Source organism: Vulpes vulpes, chromosome 1 (assembly GCF_048418805.1).
Source record: "Vulpes vulpes isolate BD-2025 chromosome 1, VulVul3, whole genome shotgun sequence".
Lineage (NCBI taxonomy): Eukaryota > Metazoa > Chordata > Mammalia > Carnivora > Canidae > Vulpes > Vulpes vulpes.
In genome coordinates this window covers 32,383,917-32,407,502 of record NC_132780.1, presented here as the reverse complement: position 1 = coordinate 32,407,502, position 23,586 = coordinate 32,383,917, and the positions used below count along the sequence as shown (strand labels likewise).

General features: G+C 42.9%; 1 protein-coding gene across 3 annotated transcripts in view; it reads left to right on the top strand.

Moving 5' to 3' along the window:
* The window catches only part of DOCK8 (dedicator of cytokinesis 8), a 227,655-nt gene that overhangs the window by 121,010 nt on the left and 83,059 nt on the right, over positions 1-23,586 (top strand). For all 3 annotated transcript variants that reach the window (XM_072762059.1, XM_026001584.2, XM_026001585.2), the window contains 4 exons: positions 17,809-17,926; positions 19,392-19,462; positions 20,899-21,037; positions 21,666-21,767. In XM_072762059.1, coding sequence (XP_072618160.1) covers positions 17,809-17,926; positions 19,392-19,462; positions 20,899-21,037; positions 21,666-21,767 — 430 coding nt within the window. The remainder of the gene's footprint in view (positions 1-17,808; positions 17,927-19,391; positions 19,463-20,898; positions 21,038-21,665; positions 21,768-23,586) is intronic.

Below are 23,586 nucleotides of genomic sequence, written 5' to 3'. Positions count from 1 at the left end.
TAGCTCACCCCAAGTTCAGAATTGTGTTCTCTCCGGTCCTCCTTGCACTACTGGTCTTTGCTTATCCTGATGGCACAACTTTTTGCTTCACCACCACTGAGCTGGGTGCCGCCAAAGTGCACACCATCCAGGACCCTTGGATGCTCCTGTAATTCTCTTGTAACCTCAATGGGATCTTCCCAGGGAGGAGAGGAAGAGGGAAAGATGGTGATTCACTTTCCTGCCATGGGCTTTCTCTCACCGTCCTCGCCAGCCTCCCCACACGTGAAGGCGTAGATTGATGGCTGCTTTCTCTTTTGTAAAAAACAAACTTCAAATTAATGGTCTGTCCTTACTTGGTGAAAAAGCAAACCGAGAACACTTAGGATCCCCAGCCTCTTCCTGCAATAATATTTTGAAACCAATAAAATTTTGTTGAGACTAAACATAAAAAGCAGCTTTAAAAAAATATTTATTCATAAGAGACGCACATAGAGAGAGAAGCAGGCTCCCTGCGGGGAGCCCGATGTGGGACTCAATCTCCAGGCTCTGGGATCACAACCTGAGCCGAAGGCAGATGCTCATCCACTGAGCCACCCAGGCGTCCCTGTCTGCAGTTCCTTTAACTGCCATGAAGCTGTCATTGAAACATTGTAAACTTTGTTTACATCATGTAAAATATTTTGATAGTCCCATTATTTCCTTCCCTGTTTTCTTTCCCTGGTCCTGGAATTCAGGCCAGTCTCCATTTAACGAGTTAGATTCTGTGAGGATGAAGCAGACCCTGGGGGTTTATAGGATCTACTCAGTAGGCAGAGCCACATTCACTGAATTGGTATTGATAAAGTGGAATAGGAAGGGAGCTTGTGAAGGGTAGAGAGCTGTCCTTGTTATGTCCAGGGTCTGTTTACTCATCGGGACAGGATGGTGGCAGTGGTCAATGCTTTCCAGTAGAGCTACTCTGACAGAAGTTCCTGGCCAGCTCTCTAGCCATAGCTAGTGTTGGGTAAACCCTCTATTTTTTGCACTGTAGCTATGTAGAACTTTCCCACTGAGGATCAGGATTTGCCCAGAAATATAGCATTTACCTAATACACGATTCTATAGACGTATCAGCACCTCCCAGCAGTTCCTGTGCTTGTTGGGTGGATATTGGGTGTGTGACCGTTTGCAGAGGACATGGTGAAAGACACCTGCAGCCGAAGGGATGCCTGATGAACCCCAATGCAGGCTCTGACCAGAGGCTGGTGGGTGACTCCAGGTGCACAGCTCTGAAAGTGACACCTCCAAAGTTGCTGAGGCACTAGGCAATAGGCCTGAGAGCCTAAGCGCTCCTCTGAGGTAGGTGATGTTTCCAGGAACTGTGGTAGGTGATGTGAGCAAGAATCACTGTCTTGCTGAGCACGACCCCACTGTGACAGCCTTACAGGGGCCAGGGCGCACAGGCTGCTTCTTTCATGGGGTCTTTAATGTCTTTGCCCAGAGTTGTGTTGGAGCTAACCCAAACCCTGGCCTGAACATCCATGTCCCTGGCCAGCAGCCAAGGATGTGTTAACCCTGTGCATCTCTAGGGCAAGGAGAATCAGAGCCCATGACAGTGACAGTTACTCAGCCTTCCAAGTTGTCTGGGGATGAGCACAGCCTCCACAGACTTGTCACATTGGTGAGAGCATGGAGAGTGAGAACTCGTCCCTGTACTCCCTCCACACCGTCTGTCCTTTGAAAAACCTTGCACATCTAGCAGGAGTTGCCCCTTTGAATAATGTTGATGCATTCACCTGTCCAGTATTTTAGGGCCTCCATCCATGCCAGGCGTTATGCTCAGCGTTGAAAGAGACCAAGAGTGATCCATCTCTTTGGAAGCACAGCTCAGTCTCTTAAGAGAGACCAGAATCACTTAGAGGTCATGCAGGTAGCTTTGTCGTGCAACCACCTCGAGATCTTTGCAAGTACTCCCGCCTCCAAAACCCAGACGAGCCTTCTCTCTCCCCAAAGCAGGCATATGTTTATAGAGGGAGTTGGGGGCATCTGGACAATTCGTGTCTTAGTGGATGCACTCCCAATTACACTATTTGCTTCCCCAACCCAAACTGAAGCATCTGACAGTATTGAAACCATCAGGAATGATGCAGCAAGCATTTTAACGAACGGTATTTACTTATTTATTGGCTGGTTTGTTTGTTTGTTTGTTTTGAATAGGTAGGGAACTAAGAAAGTCTCTGCCCCAAAGGAAAAAAAGAGTCAGTTTCAGCAACAGCAGAGATTGGAAATTTTCTGGTATGTGTATGTTTTTGTCAGCTGGCAGATTTGTTTTAGGAAACTATTTGCAAAGCCTGGAAAAAATGTGCTCCCTCTTTTCCTTAAAAGAGCTTATAGGTTGGTTCATGTTCCTTATCCATGTGACAATTCTGTGTGGTAGTCTTTTTAAAAATGCAGCCCAGTCCAGATTTTGGCATTGACACAGTGTCTTTATTTATTTATTTAAATTTTTTTTGACGCAGTGTCTTTAAACTCAAATTTTAAGTCTTTCACAAAGCACCAAATATTATTGAAACATTCGTTCTGTTTTTACTTGGGGAAGCTTTCATTAAAAATTTGCCATTTCACAGGAGAAGGAAGGACATGTGCAGCTGGTACTTCTTAGCAGTCTTCTTACATTTTCTCTAACCTGTCACAGCCTCTTGAGGAGACATTAATTAATTCAGGTAATGGAATCAGAGCTAGAACCAAAGAAAAATTACTTATATTTTTAGTAATTCTCAAGTTCTATATTTCATTGGAGATTGGACTGATGCTAAAGAGGCTATTTTGATACTGAGAACATGATGGTATAGGTTGCCATTATATTATATTATATTATTATATTATATTATTATATTATATTATATTATATTATATTATATTATATTCCTTAGGCCAGAAGAATAACTCTGAGATCCAGTTAAGAGACAGAAATTCTATAAGGTGGGGATCCCTGGGTGGCTCAGCAGTTTAGCACCTGCCTCTGGCCCAGGGCGTGGTCCTGGAGTCCCGGGTTTGAGTCCCCCGTCAGGCTCCCTGCATGGAGCCTGCTTCTCCCTCTGCCTGTGTCTCTGCCTCTCTCTCTCTCTCTCTCTCTCTCTCTGTCTTTCATGAATAAATAAATAAAATCTTTAAAAAAATTCTCTAAGGTAAATAATTTTTTAATGGAATCACAAGTTTAAATATCAGCAAATACGAATACCTGACACGTGCTTTTTAAAAACATATATGCTCGTGTTATCTGTTGCTGTGTAACAAAAACTTTACAGCATGAAACAACAGTTGTTATCTCCCAGGCTATGTGGTAGCCAGGGCTGTGATCACCGTAAGGGTCAAGTAGGGGAGGATTCATTTCTAAGCTCACTCATGGGGTTATTGACAGGATTCAGTTCCTCTTGGATTATATAGTCTTTCATTGATGACTAGCTGATGGCAAGAGTCCTTTGTAAATTTTTTGTTGTATTTGTCTCTCCAGAGGGCAGCTCACAACATGGCAGTTGGCTTTTTCAGAATAAGCTAGTGTGTGTGTGTGTGTGTGTGTGTGTGTGTGTGTGTGTAAGCAAGATAGAAGCCAGAGTCTTTATGTAAACCTCCAGAGTGACATCCTGTCACTTCTGCTGTATTCTGTGGGTTAGAAAGTAGTCCCCAAGGAGAAAAAATGAGTGGGAAATATCAGAAAGGGAGATAGAACATGAGAGACTCCTAACTCTGGGAAACGAACTAGGGGTGGTGGAAGGGGAGGTGGAAGGGGAGGTGGGCGGGGGGTGGAGGTGACTGGGTGACGGGCACTGAGGGGGGCACTTGATGGGATGAGCACTGGGTGTTATTCTATATGTTGGCAAATTAAACACCAATAAAAATAAATTAAGAAAGAAGAAAGAAAGAAGAAAGAAAGAAGAAAGAAAGAAAGAAAGAAAGAAAGAAAGAAAGAAAGAAAAGAAAGAAAAGAAAGAAAGAGAAAAAGTCCCCGAGTCCAGCCTACACACAAGGGGAGAGTATTTCACAGAGTTGGAATACCAAGAGGCAGGGATTACTGGGAGTCATGTTGGAAGCTGCTACCACAGTTCCAACCAAACCACAAAAGTTGGGGTGCTCCAGTTGTGTGAATTTGAAAGAGTATGGGAAAGTGGGAATGAGTAGGATGGAGGGTTGATGACCTCCGTGGATGCTGAGGACAAAGCTTGCTAAGGAGAATCTTCCAGTTGACCTGGCATGTTTCTGGGACAACTGCAATACATTCTTCCCTAATAGAAAAATAATCATATCTTTTTTTTTTAAAGATTTATTTATTTATTTATTTATTTATTTATTTATTTATTTATTTTGGGGGGGTAGAGGCAGAGGGAGAGAATCTTTAAGCAGACTCCCCGCTGAGCATGGAGCCCACAGCAGGGCTCAATCTCACAAACCATGAATGATCATGACCTGAGCGGAAACCAAGAACAGGATGCTTAACTGACTGAGCCACCCAGGCACCCCGAAAGATAACTGTTTCTTGACAGATCCTCAAAGGTGAGAAGAGTCTCCACACATACTCCTCAATAACCCACAACTCCAAAAAACAAGCCTGCAATATAGGAGTGATAAAAACTTTTTACGGTAAAAAAGAGAGCTCAAAGAAATAGGATTTTAAAGTTTCAAGTCAGGTTGGAGAGAAATTTACTCTTTTCCTACAGTAGTCTGTTTTCCCCAGCAAGTCTCAAATGCTTATGTATTTGTGATTCTTTTTCAATGGAAATCTGATCCAGATAAGATGTAAGATTGTAAACATCCCAACTTTCCCTTTAGGTCTTGTGCTATTGAAAACTAGTAGACCTTTCTTAAACAAGTGAGTGGGTTTTAAGGAGAGCTCACGTGCATTGACGTGTGTGGTTTTTTTTTTTTAATGATAGTCACACAGAGAGAGAGAGAGGCAGAGACATAGGCAGAGGGAGAAGCAGGCTCCATACACCAGGAGCCCGACGTGGGATTCGATCCCGGGTCTCCAGGATTGTGCCCTGGGCCAAAGGCGGGCACCAAACCGCTGCGCCACCCAGGGATCCCTATTGGCATGTTTCTAAAAGGTGGCATTGTCTTTGCCCCAGCTTGAGGGCCTGCTTTATTTAACAGGAGTGCTGGGTTTCTAGACTCTCAGTAAAGACGAATTTTTCTCTCTCATAAAAAGAAGGGACAGGATTGATGTAAGAGAAAAGGTGCTCTGCAAACATAGCTGTATTTAGTTCACATTCAAAATAACGTTCTATGTAAAGACACCGTATGTGGTGTTCAGTTGAGAAAGCGCGGACATTCAGCCCCCACCAAATCTTTATTTATTTATTTATTTACCATTCATATAACTTTATTTTATTTTTTTAAAGATTTAAAAAAAATTTTAATTTATTTATGATAGTCACACACACACACACACACACACACACACACAGAGAGAGAGAGAGAGAGAGAGAGAGAGAGGCAGAGACACAGGCAGAGGGAGAAGCAGGCTCCATACACCGGGAGCCCGACATGGGATTCGATCCCGGGTCTCCAGGATCGCGCCCTGGGCCAAACTGCTGCACCAGCCAGGGATCCCTAACTTTATTTTTTTATAAATTTATTTTTTATTGGTGTTCAATTTGCCAATATATAGAATAACACCCAGTGCTCATCCCGTCAAGTGCCCACCTCAGTGCCCATCACCCAGTCACCCCCACCCCCCGCCCACCTCCCCTTCCACCACCCCTAGTTCGTTTCCCAGAGTTACCACCAAATCTTTAAAAGTGGTATATAAGAGTTTACTGTTGTTTTGCTTTCTTTTTTTCTCTCATTTAATTTCTGGTTTTGAGCACTCTTTTTTTTTTTTTTAATGTAACAGGACTGTGTGAGGGAGAATATTGGGTTTCTAAACAGTTTGGTAACATTTTGTCTCTGGCTTCTTAACTACTGTTTGCTGATTGTGGGGATGGCGGGTAGGGGTCCCCAAAGTTCGGAATACAGCACCGGCATTTATATGAAACACTGCAGCCAGGCCTGCGAGGCACAGGGGTTACTGAGAGGCAAGCTGCTGCTGTGGTAGTTTCCCCAGTGCCTCCTAATCTTGCTCCATTTCCCAGGGTGCCCTAGGACAGTCACAGGCATTTTCTTTTGCTCTGATTTCTGAAGCTGGGACATAATCTTCAGCCTACACAGGAGGGTTTCTCTTTGCACTTTTTGTGGATTCCTTTGTGAATTTGCGCTTTGCTCTAACCTAAGAATTGGAAACGGGAACAAACACAAATAATGGCAGGAGCACAGAATGACAAGGCTAGGCATGGAAAATCCTTATTTATATGCATTTATTTATAAACCTCATTCTAAAAATTATCAAGGGTAGCTTAGGAGACTGTATAATAAGTATAAAATTTGAGTGAAAGGAAAATAAGGGGAAAGAAATCAATATAAATCTGGGTAAGGTTAATACCAGAATATATCTTCATGTCCTTGACAGTTCTTTAAAAAGTTAGCTGCACATGTGACCTTGAGCTTTCTACCAGCCACGCGGGGGAAAAAAACAAAAAACAAAGGAAACACAGTGAACCCTAGGATTCATCTATCTGCAAAATTAAAAACAGATCAGTTCTTCTGAATCGGTGCTGCTCAAACTTGAATGTGCATTTGAATCACCTGGGGTGTTGTTAAAATGCAGGTTCTGATTCAGCGGGGCTGTGATGCAGCCTAATGGGCTCTCATGGTGGTACTGATGCTGACACTGCCTCTCCCCGGGCATCCTTTGAGTAGCAAAGCCTTAGCTCACTCATAAGCATGTATTCACAAAGCATGCTCCCATTTAAAATACTAGGTTTGCAGGTTTCCTCAGTAATTCTAGAATATATCAAATATTGTGCTCTAAGATTTATAACTTCAGTTTGTTCTTGATGTATTGAAAACATTAAGACCTCTAATACTGAGGGACAGTACTCTCATCTTCAGAGTTAACTACGTTATTTCAAGCCTTTTAAAAAAAAATCATACAGTTTGGGCGAACGTCCTTTTGCCCTTGTAAATAATATAATAAAAGATCACATTATAGTAAAGTTCTGGTGAGTCTGTGGACCAAAGAGACATTTACTGTTGGTCTTAGAGTTAGCAATGGTTATGTGCCCTGGGTCTAACCTCAGCACCTGGTCTGAATTCCATCTGCCATTTGCTAGCTGTGTTACCTTGGGCAAGTTATGCATCCTCTCTATGCCTCTGTTTTATCATTGCCAAATGAAGGTAATCAAATGAAGGTAATCATACTATCTGTCTTAGGTGCCTAGAACAGTGCCTGCACACAGTAAGAAATAATGTTAGCCATTTTAAAAAAAAAGATTGATTTTTTTTAAGATTTTACTTATTTATTCATGAGAGACAGAGAGGGACAGAGACGCAGGCAGAGGGAGAAGCAGGTAGAGGGAGAAGCAGGCTCCCTGCAGGGAGCCTGACGTGGGACTCAATCCCAGGACTCCAGGATCACGCCCTAGGTTGAAGGCAGGTGCTAAACTGCTGAGCCACCCAGGGATCCCCTGATTGATTGATTTTAAAGAGAGAGAAAGCACATGCACAGGTGAGAGGGGCAGAGGGAGCGAGAATCCCAAGCAGAGTCTCCACTGAGCACGGAGCCCAACACATGGCTCAGTCCCATGACTCGGAGATCATGACGTGAGTGGAAATCAAGAGTCAGAAGCTCAACCAACTAAGCCACCCAGATGCCCCGATAATGTTAGCTATTTTTATTATTACATTTAAAAAATATTTTTCTGGCAGTGAAATGTGAATAATAAATAAAACCACCTCCTCAGCAGCTTACCTGGCATAAGTAACTTTAAAAGAATGTACCTAGACTTGCGAGTTTCTTTGGAATGCCTGATAAAAGACACAACTTTCAGAGCACTGGTATTAATGGGTATTTGAATTTCATTCTCTTAGAATCGAGGTCAGTTGCTAACAATGTATTCAAAGCAGTTAGAGCCACCAACCTTTTCCCATAGTTTTCAAATGAGGGCATCACATTCATGCAGTTGGTTGTGCTGCATTTCCATGTCCACAAACAATTCATCCATTCTTTAGCTCTGTCTTTGCAGAAAGGGCTAGAAAGAAAGAGTTTTTAAACCCAAGAAAAGGGCAGCCCCGGTGGTGCAGTGGTTTAGCGCCGCCTGCAGCCGAGGTCATGATCCTGGAGTCCCGGGATCGAGTCCCGCATCAGACTCCCCACATGGAGCCTGCTTCTCCCTCTGCCTGTGTCTCTGCCTCCCTCTCTCTCATTCTCTCTCTCTCTCTCTCTCTATGAATAAATAAAATCTTTAAAAAAATTTAAAAAAAAATAAAATAAACCCAAGAAAAGAAAAAGGAATACTTTGAAGTTACCAGAATAGGCTGAGCATGTTTGTTTAGAAAACTGGGGAGCTTTTTATATAGAAAACTGTTTCAATATATTGTAACAGGAGAGCCAGGTACTAACTGACTAGCCTATCTACTTCAATTCAGACTGTGTTGCTAGTGGTCTGCTGTTAAGCCAACACTTGTGTCTCAAGCTTTAGGAACACCAATGAGAGAGCAAAACTGATTTCACTGGTGTTTTATTCTCCTCTAGCCCATATCCATAGCTAAGATCCTTTTAGGATCTCCCTAAACCTGAAGCACTTGACCAGACGTCATTTCAAACATTTTGAGATGCACCTACTTCTCTATTTGCTATATATACTTTATATATAACAGTCTGCAAAGTGGGGGAAATTTTTTTTTCCTGTCGGTTAAACTCAGTAGAGTTGCCATTGACGAACTAACAAAATGTCAGATATGGTAAGCATGTAATTTAAAATCATGGGGCACCTGGCTGGCTCAGTCAAAAGAGCATGTGACTCTTGATCTCGGGGTCCTGAGTTCAAACCTCATGTTGAGTGTAGAGATTACTTAAATAAACTTTTAAAAAATAAAATCATGGGGTGTCTAGGTGGCTCAGTCGGTTAAACATCTGCCTTCAGCTAAGCTCATGATCCCAGAGTCCTGGGATCCAGTCTTGTATCAGGCTCCCTGCTTGGTGGGGAGCCTGCATCTCCCTCTGCCTGCCGCTCCCACTGCTTGTGCATGCTCTCTCTCTCTCTCTCTCTCGTGCCTTCTCTCTCTCTCAAATACATAAAGCTCTTTAAAAAGTAAAATCGTTAATTGTGATATTGAAGTTTGATTTTCATATGTTGGAGCTAATAACGTTGGAGGCCCTCAGACATTTTTTGTGACATCTTAAGATGTTCCTAGGTCTTAGGCTCTGTGCCTGTCATCCTGAGGGTAAAGTGACCTTGCTCACAAGCCAGCCCCAGCTCTTGGCAGGAAACCTGATGTCTGCACTCTTGGAAGGAGACGGATGCGTCCAGACACAGAGAAAGAGAGAAAGTGAGGGGGAGCTAAAAAAGAGGCAGACACACACAGAGAGATTGAAGACAGACAATGAAAGGTGGGGAGGGAAACCGGAAAGAGAGAGAATAAAAGATTAGTTTTTTGGCTTCATGACATAACTGAGTGATTCTCCAACCATTCCTTAAAGAGCACAAAAGTGACACAACTTTTTTTTATTCCAAACATAGTTTAGATAGCCATTCATAACAAAGGAAGACACATAAACATTAGTATCACAAAGAATCAGCACTGCCACTCTTAACCAGGTTTTTCACAGGAAAAATAACTCCAACTTGATTCTTGCCATTGTAGCTTATTTTCCAATCTGTCAAAATCACAGTTAACTAAGATCAATAACGATCCACTCACCATGATGATCTCCGCCACCTTTGTCAGAGAAAGCTCACCTGGCTTGAAGAATGCAGCATCCTCCATCTTCACCTCCAACAACTTTAGCTTCTTGTTAAATTTCTCCCTTTGCTTCATGCCGGCAACCAGCCAGTGCTGGAGCTCATCAACCAGCTGATAGAGGCCTTCATTCCTCTTGCCGACCTGCCCGGTTCTCTTCTCCAGGCTCTGCTTTCCCTCCTGCTGGCTCACTTGTGTTAGCAGCTCTGCTAGAGAGCTGTTCAAAGTGCCCAGTTGTTTAAACAGGTGTCCAATGTTGTCTTCGCTGCTTCTTGAGCTGCGCTCCACACTGGAGAAGCTCCTAGGACAGAGCACGGATGTCATCTTGGGAATAAATGACAGGGCAGGTTCTTCTCTCTGGTTTCTCGCACCAGATAGACAACGGGCTAAATCAAGCAAGAGCCAAACTGGTGGTGTTTGCATTGTGGCTTTGTAAGATTTCTAGGTCCCCTGCATCAACCTGTATTCAGCAGAGGAAACAGAAGACAGTCCCAAGACAGTAAGGAGCTGAGAGATATGGTCACCAGGTCCATCTAAGAATGACCAGATTCCACAAGTTAGTTTCTGACTTCCTGGGGCTGCTCACTTACGGCAGTTCAAAAATCAGTAGCTGTTGGGGAATCAGTGGAAAAAATTTGAAGTTTCCAAAAATAATTTTTAATCAAGAGAAGCCATCTGAAGTGGGTCTGGAAAGAAAATTGCTGATGAATACCACATGTTCTGTTAAGCATTGTGATGCATGGGACTGAGGAGAGCCATTCTTGTCTGCGTTTGGGGAAAATGAGATTGTACTAGATGCCGTGCATATATGCTGGACCTGCACTTAACTAGGGGAGCTTTCAAAATCGCTCAGCCACAACCAGGGATTTCTATCTTGCTTATGAGCTACCTTCTCAAGAATCATTAGATGACATAATTCTTAGGATTTTTCTCTAGCTAACATGAGGCATGTAATTTATCATGTGTAAAACATATGAGCCCATTTATCAGTTTCCTGATAATCACTCTTACCTGGTTTAGGCTCTGCAAACTACTGAGAATGCAGGTAGATCTTCCTTCTCAAGAGGTAACATTCTTTTTTTTTTTTTAATTTTATTTATTTATTCATGAGAGACACGGAGAGAGAGAGGCAGAGACACAGGCAGAGGGAGAGACAGGCTCCATGCAGGGAGCCTGACATGGGACTCAATCCCAGGTCTCCAGGATCATGCCCTGGGCTGAAGGTGGCGCTAAACCGCTGAGCCACCAGGGCTGCTCAAGAGATAACATTCTTATTTTCATATATTCATTTCCTTTAAAAGCATGCATATTTAATAAAACACACCACCTAGCATTGTTGCAAGAAGAGATATAACGATCCTTGGGAATTCACCTTCCTTAAAAAAAATGTTTTCATAAAGCCATTTAACCTCCTTGGAGTCAGTCTCCAGGTTTATAAAAAGATGGATGTTGAGCTAAATTCTCTTGAAGTTTCCTTCCAGCTGTGTGTCCTGTAGAAAGCATGTTCAGTGTAGACCAGGACATTGAGGGCCCATGGTGCTGATGTTTGAGAACAAGGGTTTGCTTGTGCAATGTGCAAAATTATGGAGCAGTGTTGGAGTAGGGTGGGTCAGGTAGGCAGCGCCCCTGTACTGGGACACGGGAGAAGAGTGTAGGGACAGCTCACTTGCTTATACAGTCTGGTGGGGCTACTAACACTGTGATTTACACAGACCCTTTCATCCAGCTGCTTCAAAACATTTTTACAAACTGGCTCATTATTTCTTCAAGCACAGCATAAAGAAAGGTAGATTGTTTTTTCAATTAATTCAAAGATGAAGAAATTGAACTTTATAGAACCTAAGGAAATTTTTCCCAAAGTATACCACATTGCAGTGGAGCGAAATAAAGTGTTCATAACAGCTTAATAATTGAGAAAAAGGAAATAACCCAAATGCTTATTTTTGGAGACTAGTGTAAATTATGGCAAATTCATGACGGGGAATATCATATAGCCATTAAGATCGTGTTCACTGGGAAAACAGTCATAATTGAACAACATTAAATTGAACAACAAAAACAAGATAAAGCTTTGTATATACAGTAAGATGAAACTGTTTAATGTATAGAGGAAATAAAGACAGAGGGAAATAGGCTAGTCTGAACTGTGATGTTTCTCATTGGAGTAGGATATTGAGTAGTTGATATTTTATTCTTTTTTTAAAAAAAGATTTTATTTATTCATGAGAGACACAAAGAGAGAGAGAGGCAGAGACACAGGCAGAGGGAGAAGCAGGCTCCATGCAGGAAGCCCGATGTGGGACTTGATCCTGAGACTCTGGGATCAAGCCCTGAGCCAAAGGCAGACGCTCAACCACTGAGCCACCCAGGCATCCCTTGATATTTTATTCTTTATACTTTTCTGTACTTTTCAACTCTTCATGATTGAAAAATGGTTATATATCATTGTCATAATCATATTGCTTTCATAAGCATGATTATAAAAAGAGAGAGAGGAGTTTGTATATGAGGGACAGTGGAGTTGACCAACTCTATATGTTGATAGGAAAGATCTCTTTGACGCTAGGACATTGAGCCCAAACCCAAGAGATGGGAAGGGACTGGTCATTTAGAGAACTAGGAGAAGCTTTTCCAGGTAAGGGGAACAGCAGTTACAAAAGACCTGTCATAAGAATCAGTTTAGAATGTTCTAGGCCTTGATAAAAGGGCCAGTGTAGGAAAGTAATGAGCAATAGGGTTAGGGAAATTGCTAAGGGCCTGCTCATATAAGGCTCATGTTGGGTAGTTTGGGAAACCCTCGTTGGGGCCTGCCATAATCTGTTACACTTTTGGAAGGTCTTCCAACTGATATATAAGAAATAGATTGTGAGGAGTGAGTGTAGAAGTCAAGAGATGAATTGAAAACAATGCAATTGTGAGACATGAGGGTGGTTTGGAGTGGAGCATGTAGGTTGCGGTGTGTATCTGACCCTGCTGTGTGCAGGAAATCATTATCACCACAGCCATCATTAATAAATTCTTACTCATTAATACTCACCATAGCCCTGCAAGGTAGGCATGACTTTTAGCCCCACTGAGGCTTTGGAAAAGCTAAATAACTTGCCCAAAGCCAGCTCTCTGGTTCCAGAGCCAACACCCTTAACCAGTCTTAACATGACCACTCAATAAACATTCGCTCTGAGGATGAGAGCAGTGGCAGCAAAGATGAGGAAGCATGAGCAGAGAGGGGTCTGTACCCTCACTGGCACACCCACACCCAACTTTGAACTGCCTTCCGTCCTCATTACTACATCCATGTCCATTCCTAACAGCCTCATGGTTGGACTTCCTCACTTTAACAAAGCAAGATCTGGAAGGTGCCACTGACACAGCCACTTGCGAGGTTCAGAACAGCACTGGCCTTGATCCGATGCCTGCTCCGTGGCAAACTCACAGAGTGTGAACCATCCCTTTATCTCCCAGGGCCTCCATTGTCTCATGTTCAAAAACTGGGGCCGGGCTTGGTATCTCCCAGCTCTCACCCCCCAGAATTTGATGCTTATCCCTTCATTCTATCATGGCCTGTCATCTCCTCTTTGGAGGAAGCCATATTAATATGTTACTGACTTTTGAAGCTTGTTGAGTATTATGCCTATTATCTGAATTTAAATCATTTCCTTATGATGACATTCTTGCCTTGCATTTATGTTCTTTTGCACTTAAATATAAGAAGCAGTAGATGCAGTTGACCATTTACAGCCAGTTGTGATCCTGAGATCACAAGAGATCAACAAGAGGACAGGTTGGTAGCTAGAAAGAGCTGGAAACGGAGCCCAGCAGGCAGATGGAAGTGTGTGTGCTAGTTGGTGCCAGGCTAGAGCATCAGTAGGACAGTGCCAGAGGCAGAGAGTAGCCTAGAGATGTCATGATATATGGCAATTCTGATCTGTCCCCAGCACTGTGTCCCCCCCATTCTGCCTCCAGTACGTCCCCCAACATAGACAGTCTGGGGTAAAGTGAGACATTGGAATGCTCTTTATTTGCATCCTTGGCCTTTGAACCTGCACAAAGTTGTCAGCTCCTGTGTGTTCCTGGTAATTCCAAGCAGCGTTTTCTCTCCTTGAATATCTGAGAGCCTTCACTCCTTATCCCGCATCCTATTTCAGCAGGGAATCCATTCGCATTTTTCCCTCCCTTGATGTGGGTTGTTCCTCCGACCGCAGATAAGTTTATTTCAATGTTTTCCCAAGTGATTTCTCAGAACATTACACACGTGAAATACACCATGAAAGAACAGATTAACGAAATGAGTTCTGAGGTCAAAACGTTTAGGGAAAGGAGCGACCTCTTTCCCCCTCGAAGCGATTCAGGGCGCACATTAACCTGCGTATCTTGGCCTCCCCCAGCCTCTCCTGGCAGCGTTTGGTAGCCCACCCCTCTTCTTCCCCACAGACTTGTTACCCTTTGCAAAGAGCTGGGCTTTTGCGGAGGAGCTGGGGCAGCGCTGGTTTGGGCTGGGCTTTCAGGGATCCGCAGGGTAATGGAATGCGCCCTGCTCCAGACCTGGCCTAAGATGAAAGGGGTTATGACGCTCCGTGAGATCAGCATCTTGGCTTTTTTACAGTGATAAGTTGCATGAAGTATATTACAGAACAGTATTCCAAACTCTGAAGTTTTATTATGAAATTTTTATTAGAGCTCGGCTGGACTGTGATTTAAAAAAATTATTTTAAGAGCCAGCTCGCCATGCCAGCCCCTCTGTTCTCACATTGGCTCAGCTCTGAGGGGTACCCCCATCCCAGGACACTCAGAAAGCTTTTTACTTCTCTTACCTGAGCAGACCAGGGGCTCTGAGCATCAGTGCATCTGTTTCCTGGTAGTTCAGGAAGCTCTCCCTTAAACATTAGCTTTGTCACATGGCTTGCTCTTTATTTATGTGTCTGGTACCAAATCATTGACTGAGAGCTGTCAGCCTGGTCCATCTGGAGCGGGTTCACTCAGCCCATCCACTTGGTCTTGTCTGAAGTGCTGGTCATTAGTATCGTCTCTGGTGATATTGTTGTAGCAAGGAGAGCCATGGGGTAATTCTGGGCCTTTATGCAGACACTGATCCAAAATTACCATTTATTTTCTTTCTTTCTTTCTTTCTTTCTTTCTTTCTTTCTTTCTTTCTTTCTTTCTTTCTCTTTCTTTCTTTCTTTCTCTTTCTTTCTTTCTTTCTTTTCTTTCTTTCTTTCAGATTATTTATTTATATATTTGATAGAGAAAAAGAGAAAGAGAGAGCATGCGCTCAAGCAGGGGGAACAGGAGAGGGAGAGGGAGAAGCAAACTCTCCACTGAGCCTGACACAGGGCTTGATCCCAAGACCCTGAGATCATGAGCTAAGTTGAAGGCAGACACTTAACCAACTGAGTCACCCAGGCGCTCCCAAAATGACCATTTTTCACCCACATGTGATGGCAGGATCGATCTGGTTATTACAACAAAGGGATTAGAGTTGCAAGAGCAGAGTCAATGCCAGCTTAGTCCTTCCCTTCCAACTACCATAGACCTCATAAATTAAACAGATAAAGATTTTTCATCTTCTGCCTTATACTTGAGCATTGACTTCACCCTTGTCCAGTGGAGCATACTTTACATTTGAATATGGACCCGGGAGTGGCATTGACTCTATCCCAAAGATGGGAAATCTACTGGGGATCATTGTACGGATCTTTACTGTGCAAATTCACATGTGTGAATAAGTTGGTCCTCAAATGTGGGTGATTAGGAGCCCCCTCAGGGGACATTTGGCAATTTCTGGGGACATTTTTGATTATGGCTGAGTAGGGGGAGGTCCTACTAAATGCCTAGTGTGTAGAGGCCAGCAATGGTGCCAAATGTCTTACAAGGCACAGGACAGTCCCACAACATGGAATGGTCACTCCCAAATGTCAGCAATGGTGCGGTTGAGAAGCCCTTGTATTGATTAAGAGTCAAGTCTTTGTCAAGTATTATGAGAACCTACACATTCACCAAAGGAAAATCTGGTCACCTGGTCCCTCTTGTCCACTCCTTTCCTGGTGTCTGAGTCACACGAAGGTTGTTTTGTCATCTCGGAAGCCTTTGGGACAGGAATGTGTCTCTGGGAAGAATGTGTTACCTAGGAGTTAGAAGAGTGGACCACATGTGAGGAGGACAAGACATTTGCCCAAAGAAGGGGACACTAACTAATTGAATCAGCCCTTGTGTCCTGCTGATACTCGTCTGTTAATAAGACCCAGAAAGCGAGGCAGACTTGTCACTGAGAGATGTCATGAGTAACGCAGTATGACAAAGTCGTTGTCACCTCAGTGGGGGTCTTAGGAGAGGGCATACAGCTCAGTAGTTGAGAGCACAGTTCCAGAGCCAGACTTCCTGACTTCAACTCCCAACTGACATTTCCTACCCTTGTGATTTGGGGTAAGTTATGCAACATCTCTGTATCTTACTTTTTATCTTTGTGACATGGGAAGTAGTACTTACTTATGGGATAATTGTGAGAATTTAACAGTATAAGTTAATAAATAAAAGTATTTCAGGGGCATCTAGGTGGCTCAGATGGTTGAGCATCTGCCTTTTACTCAGGTCATGATCTCCAGATCCTGGGATCAAGTCCAACATTGGGCTCCCTGCTCAGTGGGGAGTCTGCTTCTGCCTCTCCCCCTACCCCCTGTGCCCCCACTGCCCTGCCTCTTACCCTCACTCGAGCTCTTTCTCTCTCAAATAAATAAATTCTTTAAAGAAGAAGAAGTATTTGGAATATCACCTGACTCAGGATAAGCGCTATATGAATGTCAATATCATTGTTTCTTTGAGTCGGGAATGTGAAACTGACAAATTGACAATACTAATTACAGCACTAATATTAATTTCTTTATTAGCTGCAAGCCTGGCCTATGAATGAACTGAAAAAATATATACACACATTTGTTCCCTTTATTCAACAAATATTTATTAGCATCTACTATGTCCCAGGCACTATTCCAACTGCTGGTGACTCATCAGTGGATCAAACATTAGATAGAAATCTCTGCCTTGGGATGCCTGGGTGGTTCAGTGGTTGAGTGCCTGCCTTCGGCCCAGGGCATGATCCTGGAGTCCCGGGATCAAGTCCCACGTCAGGCTCCCTGCATGGAGTCTGCTTCTCCCTCTGCCTATATCTCTGCCCCTCTCTCTCTGTGTCTATCATGAATAAATAAATAAAATCTTTAGAAAAAAATCTCTGCCTTCCCAGAGCTTACCTTTTAGTGGAATATGCTAGTAAAAATGCAAATAGAAAAACATAAAAAATTATAGGTAGTCTAGTACCTGTCCATAGCTGTTAGATAAATGGATACATTTTTTCATACTGTTGTTATTGTCATATAGTTTATTGGGCTGGAGGTTTGAACTGTCATCTTAGATAGGAAAAGACTAAACCTATCCAAAATGCCATGCCAAAAAGAAATTGAAACTACTTCATACAGACTAGAAATGGAAAAAGAGAAAGAAAAGATATGAAGTTAGGTACATCACTTGTGGTCCTGTATTGTATTCAAAATGAGCTCAGGAGTGCCTGGCTGGCTCAGCCCGTAGAGCATGTGACTTTTGATCTCAGGGTTATGATTTTGAGCCCATGGGTATAGAGATTACTTCAAAATGAAATCTTTTAAAAAAATAAATAATAAAAAATGAAATAAAAGGAGGTGAAGCTTTTTTTTGCTTTCTTATGTTTGTATCAGAATACTACCTCTCGGCAGTTTTCCATATTTGAAGGCAGTGAGACTTCCTCAGCTGCAGCAAACACATCTCGCTCAGTAGCAAGGAAGAGCACAATGTTGGTTATTATCAGCTGGCTGCAGCTGAAGAGGAAGAATCAAGAAAACCTCACTCCTCCAAAAATAATTCACGTCTGAAAGGAGAAACTCCTTCAGAATAATTATCTCACAAATGTGGGCTTTAGCATTCACAGAAGAATGTGGCAAAAATAAACTTCAGACTTTATTCACTGGTTCTTTATCTTTTGTTTTCCAGAAATCTTCTCTACGTCTACCCACAGAGGCTGAACTTCACTAACAAACTAGCATCTGCACGGAACATTACAATAAAGATCCAGTTTATGTGTGGAGAGGATGCTAGCAACGCTATGCCGGTAAAGAGAGAAACACAAATGTGCTGAGCTCACACCAGGGTGGGCTGAACTTCCTTTGTCAGTTCACACAGACAAAATCTGAGGCCCTTCAGCATACACAGTCCTCCTCTTCAGGCCAACATGTCTTAACATGTGCAAAGGCCTTTGTGGCTGGTCCTATATTGGTCCCTGTGTGCTGATGGGGACCCAGGGTCAACCTAAATTTTTAAGTCTCTTCCTTAACTTATTCCCTATTAATCTGTGAAATTTGGAAATGCAGACCATTTCAGATCACTGAAAAATATTATGAAATCTACCCACACCACCCTAAGTGCAGGAGAGCTGGAGAGACAAGCCTACTATGTCAGCCTCTCTCCTTCTGGGGGCGGGGGTTGGGGCACAGCAATGCACTCCGCCCAAGCCCCAGGCCACATCTGGAGGCACATGTAAAGTACTGCCTAGTAATGATAAACACACACACGCACACACACACATGTCGCCTCAACACCTTTTGGGAATGGATCATCATCCTGAGGCAAAATGTAAATCAAAGAACAAATATATAATACAGTGCTCTCCAAGGCACCCCAAAGGCCAGAATTTGTATTATTTTAACTATCTGCTACTAAATGAGATGGGCAGTTAGCTATTATCATTTTCCCTAAGTCCTAGAATTCAGTTAATATACCTTTCTATTGAAAGTGTTTTTTTTCCCAGTGCTTCCATTCTTCAGATATCTACTTTTTAAAAAGCCATCCTCCTATTGACCCACTCATCTTCCCAAGGCAAGGTATCCTCTTGTGACAGTGATAGGCAAGAAGTCCCCAAGGAAGGCTCCCCTGGTTCTCTCTGCCCTGGTCCCTAGTAAGGCTCTCAGGGCTGGCAGGTACAGCTGTGCAGAAGCTTCTAGTAAGGGACAGGTGAGGACCAACCCCAGCCCATTTTCTACTCCCCAAGCCCTTGGTACCTTGTCATGAGCATTGTTGCATCTAGTAGAAAGCTCTTGTTTTCTTTGCCCAAAGGTGAGTCAAATCATGTGCCTTTAGGGCTGAGTTAGGCCAGAGGAGGTGTCTTTTTCCAAATAGCACAGACATGTGGACAAGCCAGCAAAGGTCCAGATCACCCAAGCAACCAGGTCCATGTCTTTGGAGGGAAAAGAGCCTGGACCAGCGTCACTGAGGGTAAAACTAGGTGGCTTTGCCTTGGAGTATGGACTTCTAGATAGTGAGGCAGAGTGGAGAGGGCACTGATTTTCCAGTCTCACAATCCTGTGGCTCTTGATCACTCATACAGATCCTCAGGGTCTCAGTTTACCCTTTACAGCCAGATCTTCTGTACCAGTATGCCCTTGGGTCAGTTGTAAACCTAGCACCTCAGTTTACAAAATGCAGCTTTGTGAGACCAGAATACCCATCAGGCTGATAGGAGTTGGTCTGATGTACCCAAATATCACTGCTAATTTGGTTCTTTCCATATTGGTGTGCAGGTCATCTTTGGAAAATCCAATGGCCCTGAATTTCTGCAGGAAGTATACACAGCTATTACATACCATAATAAGTAAGTGCATTTCAGAGTTCTAAACATATGCCATGATTGTGTCATTATCTCCTGGCTTTTCTGAATCCTTTTTTTGTGATTTCTCCCAACAGTTTTTATAATTCAGAGACTAAGTGACAAAGGAAATATATGCTAGTTCTATGATTCTGGGTTGGAGGTGCACATTTTTTAAAAAAGATTTTATTTATTTATTCATGAGAGACACAGAGAGAGAGAGGTAGAGACATAGGCAGCAGGAGAAGCAGGCTCCCCATAGGAAGCTCAATGCAGAATTTGATCCCAGGACTCTGGGATCACACCCTGAGCCGAAGGCAGATGCTCAACCACTGAGTCACCCAGGTATCCCAAAATGAATTTTTTTTTTTTTTTTTTTTTTTTGCCATTAACTAAGACCGGGAAAAGAACATGTCTTTAAGAACCAAATATGGCTTTGACTTTTCTGGAGACTTCTGTTGTATATGATACAGAAAAGTTTTATGGGATTAAATAAAGAAGTAAATTTCCTAACTTGCTTTGAGATACTGCAAGGGTCCAGAAACAAAATCCTTTCTTTCCTTTCTCTGTCTCCTTGTCTTCTAAATATTACCCTACACCTGCCCCATTATCTGCTTTAAAATTTTATTTTAAAATTTTTTTAGTTGCCCCAAAGAGAAATGGAACATTTTAGTTGCCCCAAAGAGAAATGGAACATGCCTTATTCTATGGGTAAACTGAGTCACAGAATAACTAAAACCACTGTTCACATTTTACAGGTAGGGGAGGGAAATCTTTACAGGGTCAAGTAGACTCAGGTTTGATCCTGGCTTGATAACCTTGGCCCTGTTAAGTATTTCTCTGAACTCCCTTTCCTGCATTGAGATGAGGATGAATAATGTATGCGAAGCCCTTAGTAAAGTATCTGGGATCTTGTAATTCAGTAAATCAGGTTCCTTTTCCTGCCTGCCTGCATTCATTTGCTAATCCAGATCCCTTTGATGAGTGCCAGCCATGTACCAGTCCCTGTTCTTGGGGTGGAGACAGAAAAAGGAGGTCACAGTGAGACTCGGAGCCTCATCTTCTTTTCATTTTTTTAAAAAGATTTTATTTATTCATGAGAGACACAGAGAGGCAGAGACATAGGCAGAGGGAGAAGCAGGCTCCATGAGGGGAGCCTGATAAGGGACTCATCTTCTTTTCAAATTAAGTTGAACTTTTCCTTTGTGTGCAGAGTTTTTTCTTTTTTCCCCCTAACAAAGCCTTTAGTTGGGGAGCATATCTGGTGGTATAAGGTTGGACTCAAGGATCTTCTGCGTGGGAGCAGAATGATGTCAAATGAAAAGCAAAACCCCAAGCTGGCAAATTCTGAGGAGCAAAGGGTCTGTGGTGTTACAATTTATAGTCAGAGAAGTCATCGCTCTTGTTGAAAGTTATTCGTGTATAATGTGCTTTTGAAACAGGTCTCCTGACTTCTATGAAGAAGTGAAAATCAAGCTCCCTGCTAAGCTCACAGTAAATCACCACCTCCTGTTCACCTTCTATCATATCAGCTGTCAGCAGAAGCAAGGAGCCTCAGTGGAAAGTCTCCTGGGATATTCGGTGAGTCATTCTCAACTTGCCAATTCACACTGCAGTGGTTGGACTCCAAGGTCCCTGCAGGGATAAACAACTCAGTCCTATTCACTTGCTTTTTTTTTTCCTGTCAGAAGTAGCAATATGTGCCAAACCAGACTCTAGCAAAAAGCAGAAATGGCTTGACTTAGCAGATGACAAATTTCTGGAACGGAAAGCTATGGGTGATAGATATTGGAAGAATGCTCATTTATTTAAAATATATATGTGTGTGTGTGTGTGTGTGTGTGTGTGTGTGTGTGTATACACTCCACATGTAAGACCAGCTGTTTATCCCCTAAGGGGAAGAAAGTTATTTCTTTAAAAAATATAAAAGGTAAAATAAACATTGATGTTGTCCAGACACTTACAAACATTGGCTGTAAAGAAAAATGCTACTACTTTGGCTCTGGAAGCAGTAAATCATCGATATTACTATCTTAGGAGCACTCAGGGAATTTAAAATGCAAAGAACTTGACAGAAATTACTGCCAAAAGGAGGCCTGGTCAATATCTAATCATCATTTAGTTGCATTTGATTATTGTGAGCTAGATAAATGGCCAGAATTATATGCTGTAATAAATACTACTTTATTCTTTACATCATCTGTTTCAGTGGCTGCCAATTCTCTTAAATGAACGTCTTCAAACTGGATCCTACTGTCTCCCAGTTGCCTTGGAAAAGCTGCCACCCAACTACTCCATGCATTCTGCAGAGGTAACCAGAGAGCTAGGTGGTAGTCGTTTCCTGTCCAGCCGTGGTCTGGACCATCTTCCCAGATCCACTTCTCATGCCCTTAAACGTGACTGAGGATGCTTAGCATATTTGGGGAGCAATCATCTGTCAGCACATTGCATCTTCCTTTTTTTAAGGAAGTATTTATTTGAGAGAGAAAGTGGGGAACAGGGAGGAGCAGGGGATTAAGGAGAAAGAGAAACTCAAACAGACTGTGCTCAGCACAGAGCACAATGCCAGGCTGGATCTCATGACCCTGAGATCATGACCCGAGCCAAAACCCAGAGTCCAGCACTCAGTGGACTGCACCACCCAGGTGCCCGTCACGTTGCATGTTCTGAGAGCACATTGCTCTGATAGGAGGGGAGGAATAATGATCATGAAACCCCATTCGTTTAGACATCACCAACTCTGAATATTTGGTAAATGCGACTTGTACCCAAGGAAGCATTACCTGGCGTTATCCACAACGGAGGGATTCACAGAATTACACATTGTGAACGAGGAGGCAAATAGAGTCCACTTGAGTTAACAACTGCTCTCAGCACTGATCCCTTCAAAAGGTTCCTGCATGGTGTGCCTGGGTGGCTAGGGTGCCTGGGGAGGCTCAATAGGTGAAGCGTCCGCCTTTGGCTTGGGTCATGATCCCAGGGTTCTGGGATTGAGCCCCATGTCCGGCTCCCTGCTCCTGATGAAATAAGGAGTCTGCTTCTCCCTCTCCCACTGCCACTCTTCTGTTGGTGCTTGTGCTCTTTCTCTCTCTAATATAAATTTAAAAATCTTTAAAATAAGATAAAAGGTTCCCACACTGACTTCCATTGGTTTGTCCTCTGGGTCTTTTTTTTTTTTAAAGATTTTATTTATTAAAAAAAAAAAGATTTTATTTATTCATGAGAGACACAGAGAGAGATGCAGAGAAATAGAGAAGCAGGCTCCTCGCAGGGAGCCCATTACAAGACTCGATCCCAGGACCCTGAAATCATGACCTGAGCCAAAGGCAGAAGATCAACCACCAAGGCACCCAGGCATCCCTGGGCCAGTTGTTGCTATTTGCATTTGGCTACCTTTATTCCTTTAAAGATGCCAATGTCGGGAGTTCCCTTCCCCGTTTCCTCTGCTGCCTCTTGCGCACCCACTTTGCTGTTACCTACCCACTGAAGGGAGCCCCGTGGACTCTCCACTGGTCACTACAAAGCACCATCTCTGCACCAGCCCTCATGCTTCTCAGTCAGCTTGGCACAGGGTTGCATCAATAAGTATCATTTTGAAGCAAATCCCAGACATTGTATCATTTCACTTATGAATATTTTTAAATTATGTTAAAAGATAAAGGCTCTTTTTTTAAACCAATACCATTGTCATACCTTAAAAATTAATAGTTCCCTTATTTTCAAATATCCGATCAGTGATCAAATTTTCAATTATTTCATCAATGTCATTTTTTTTTTTTTTACAGTTTGTTTGAATCAGGACACATTGCTGTTAGTTGACAGGTCTTTTAAGACTTTTTATCCATGGCACCCCCCATCTTTATCTCTTTTGTTTTCCTTGCAATTTTCATGTTGAAGAATCTCCCAGGAATTTGGATTTTTGTTTCAACTTTTAGAGTCAGCTGTCTTCCCCACTCTGACTACACATCTGTCATCCCCAGGCTATTCAGTTATTCTCATTTTTGCTTTTTTCTCCCTGGAGAGAGAAACTTCCTTTACTCTGGACAACAGGTGCATGCCTGGTTTCCCACCAAAACCACTTTCCTCAAAACCACCTAAGAGCCACCTAAGTATGTTCACAGATGTTCCCT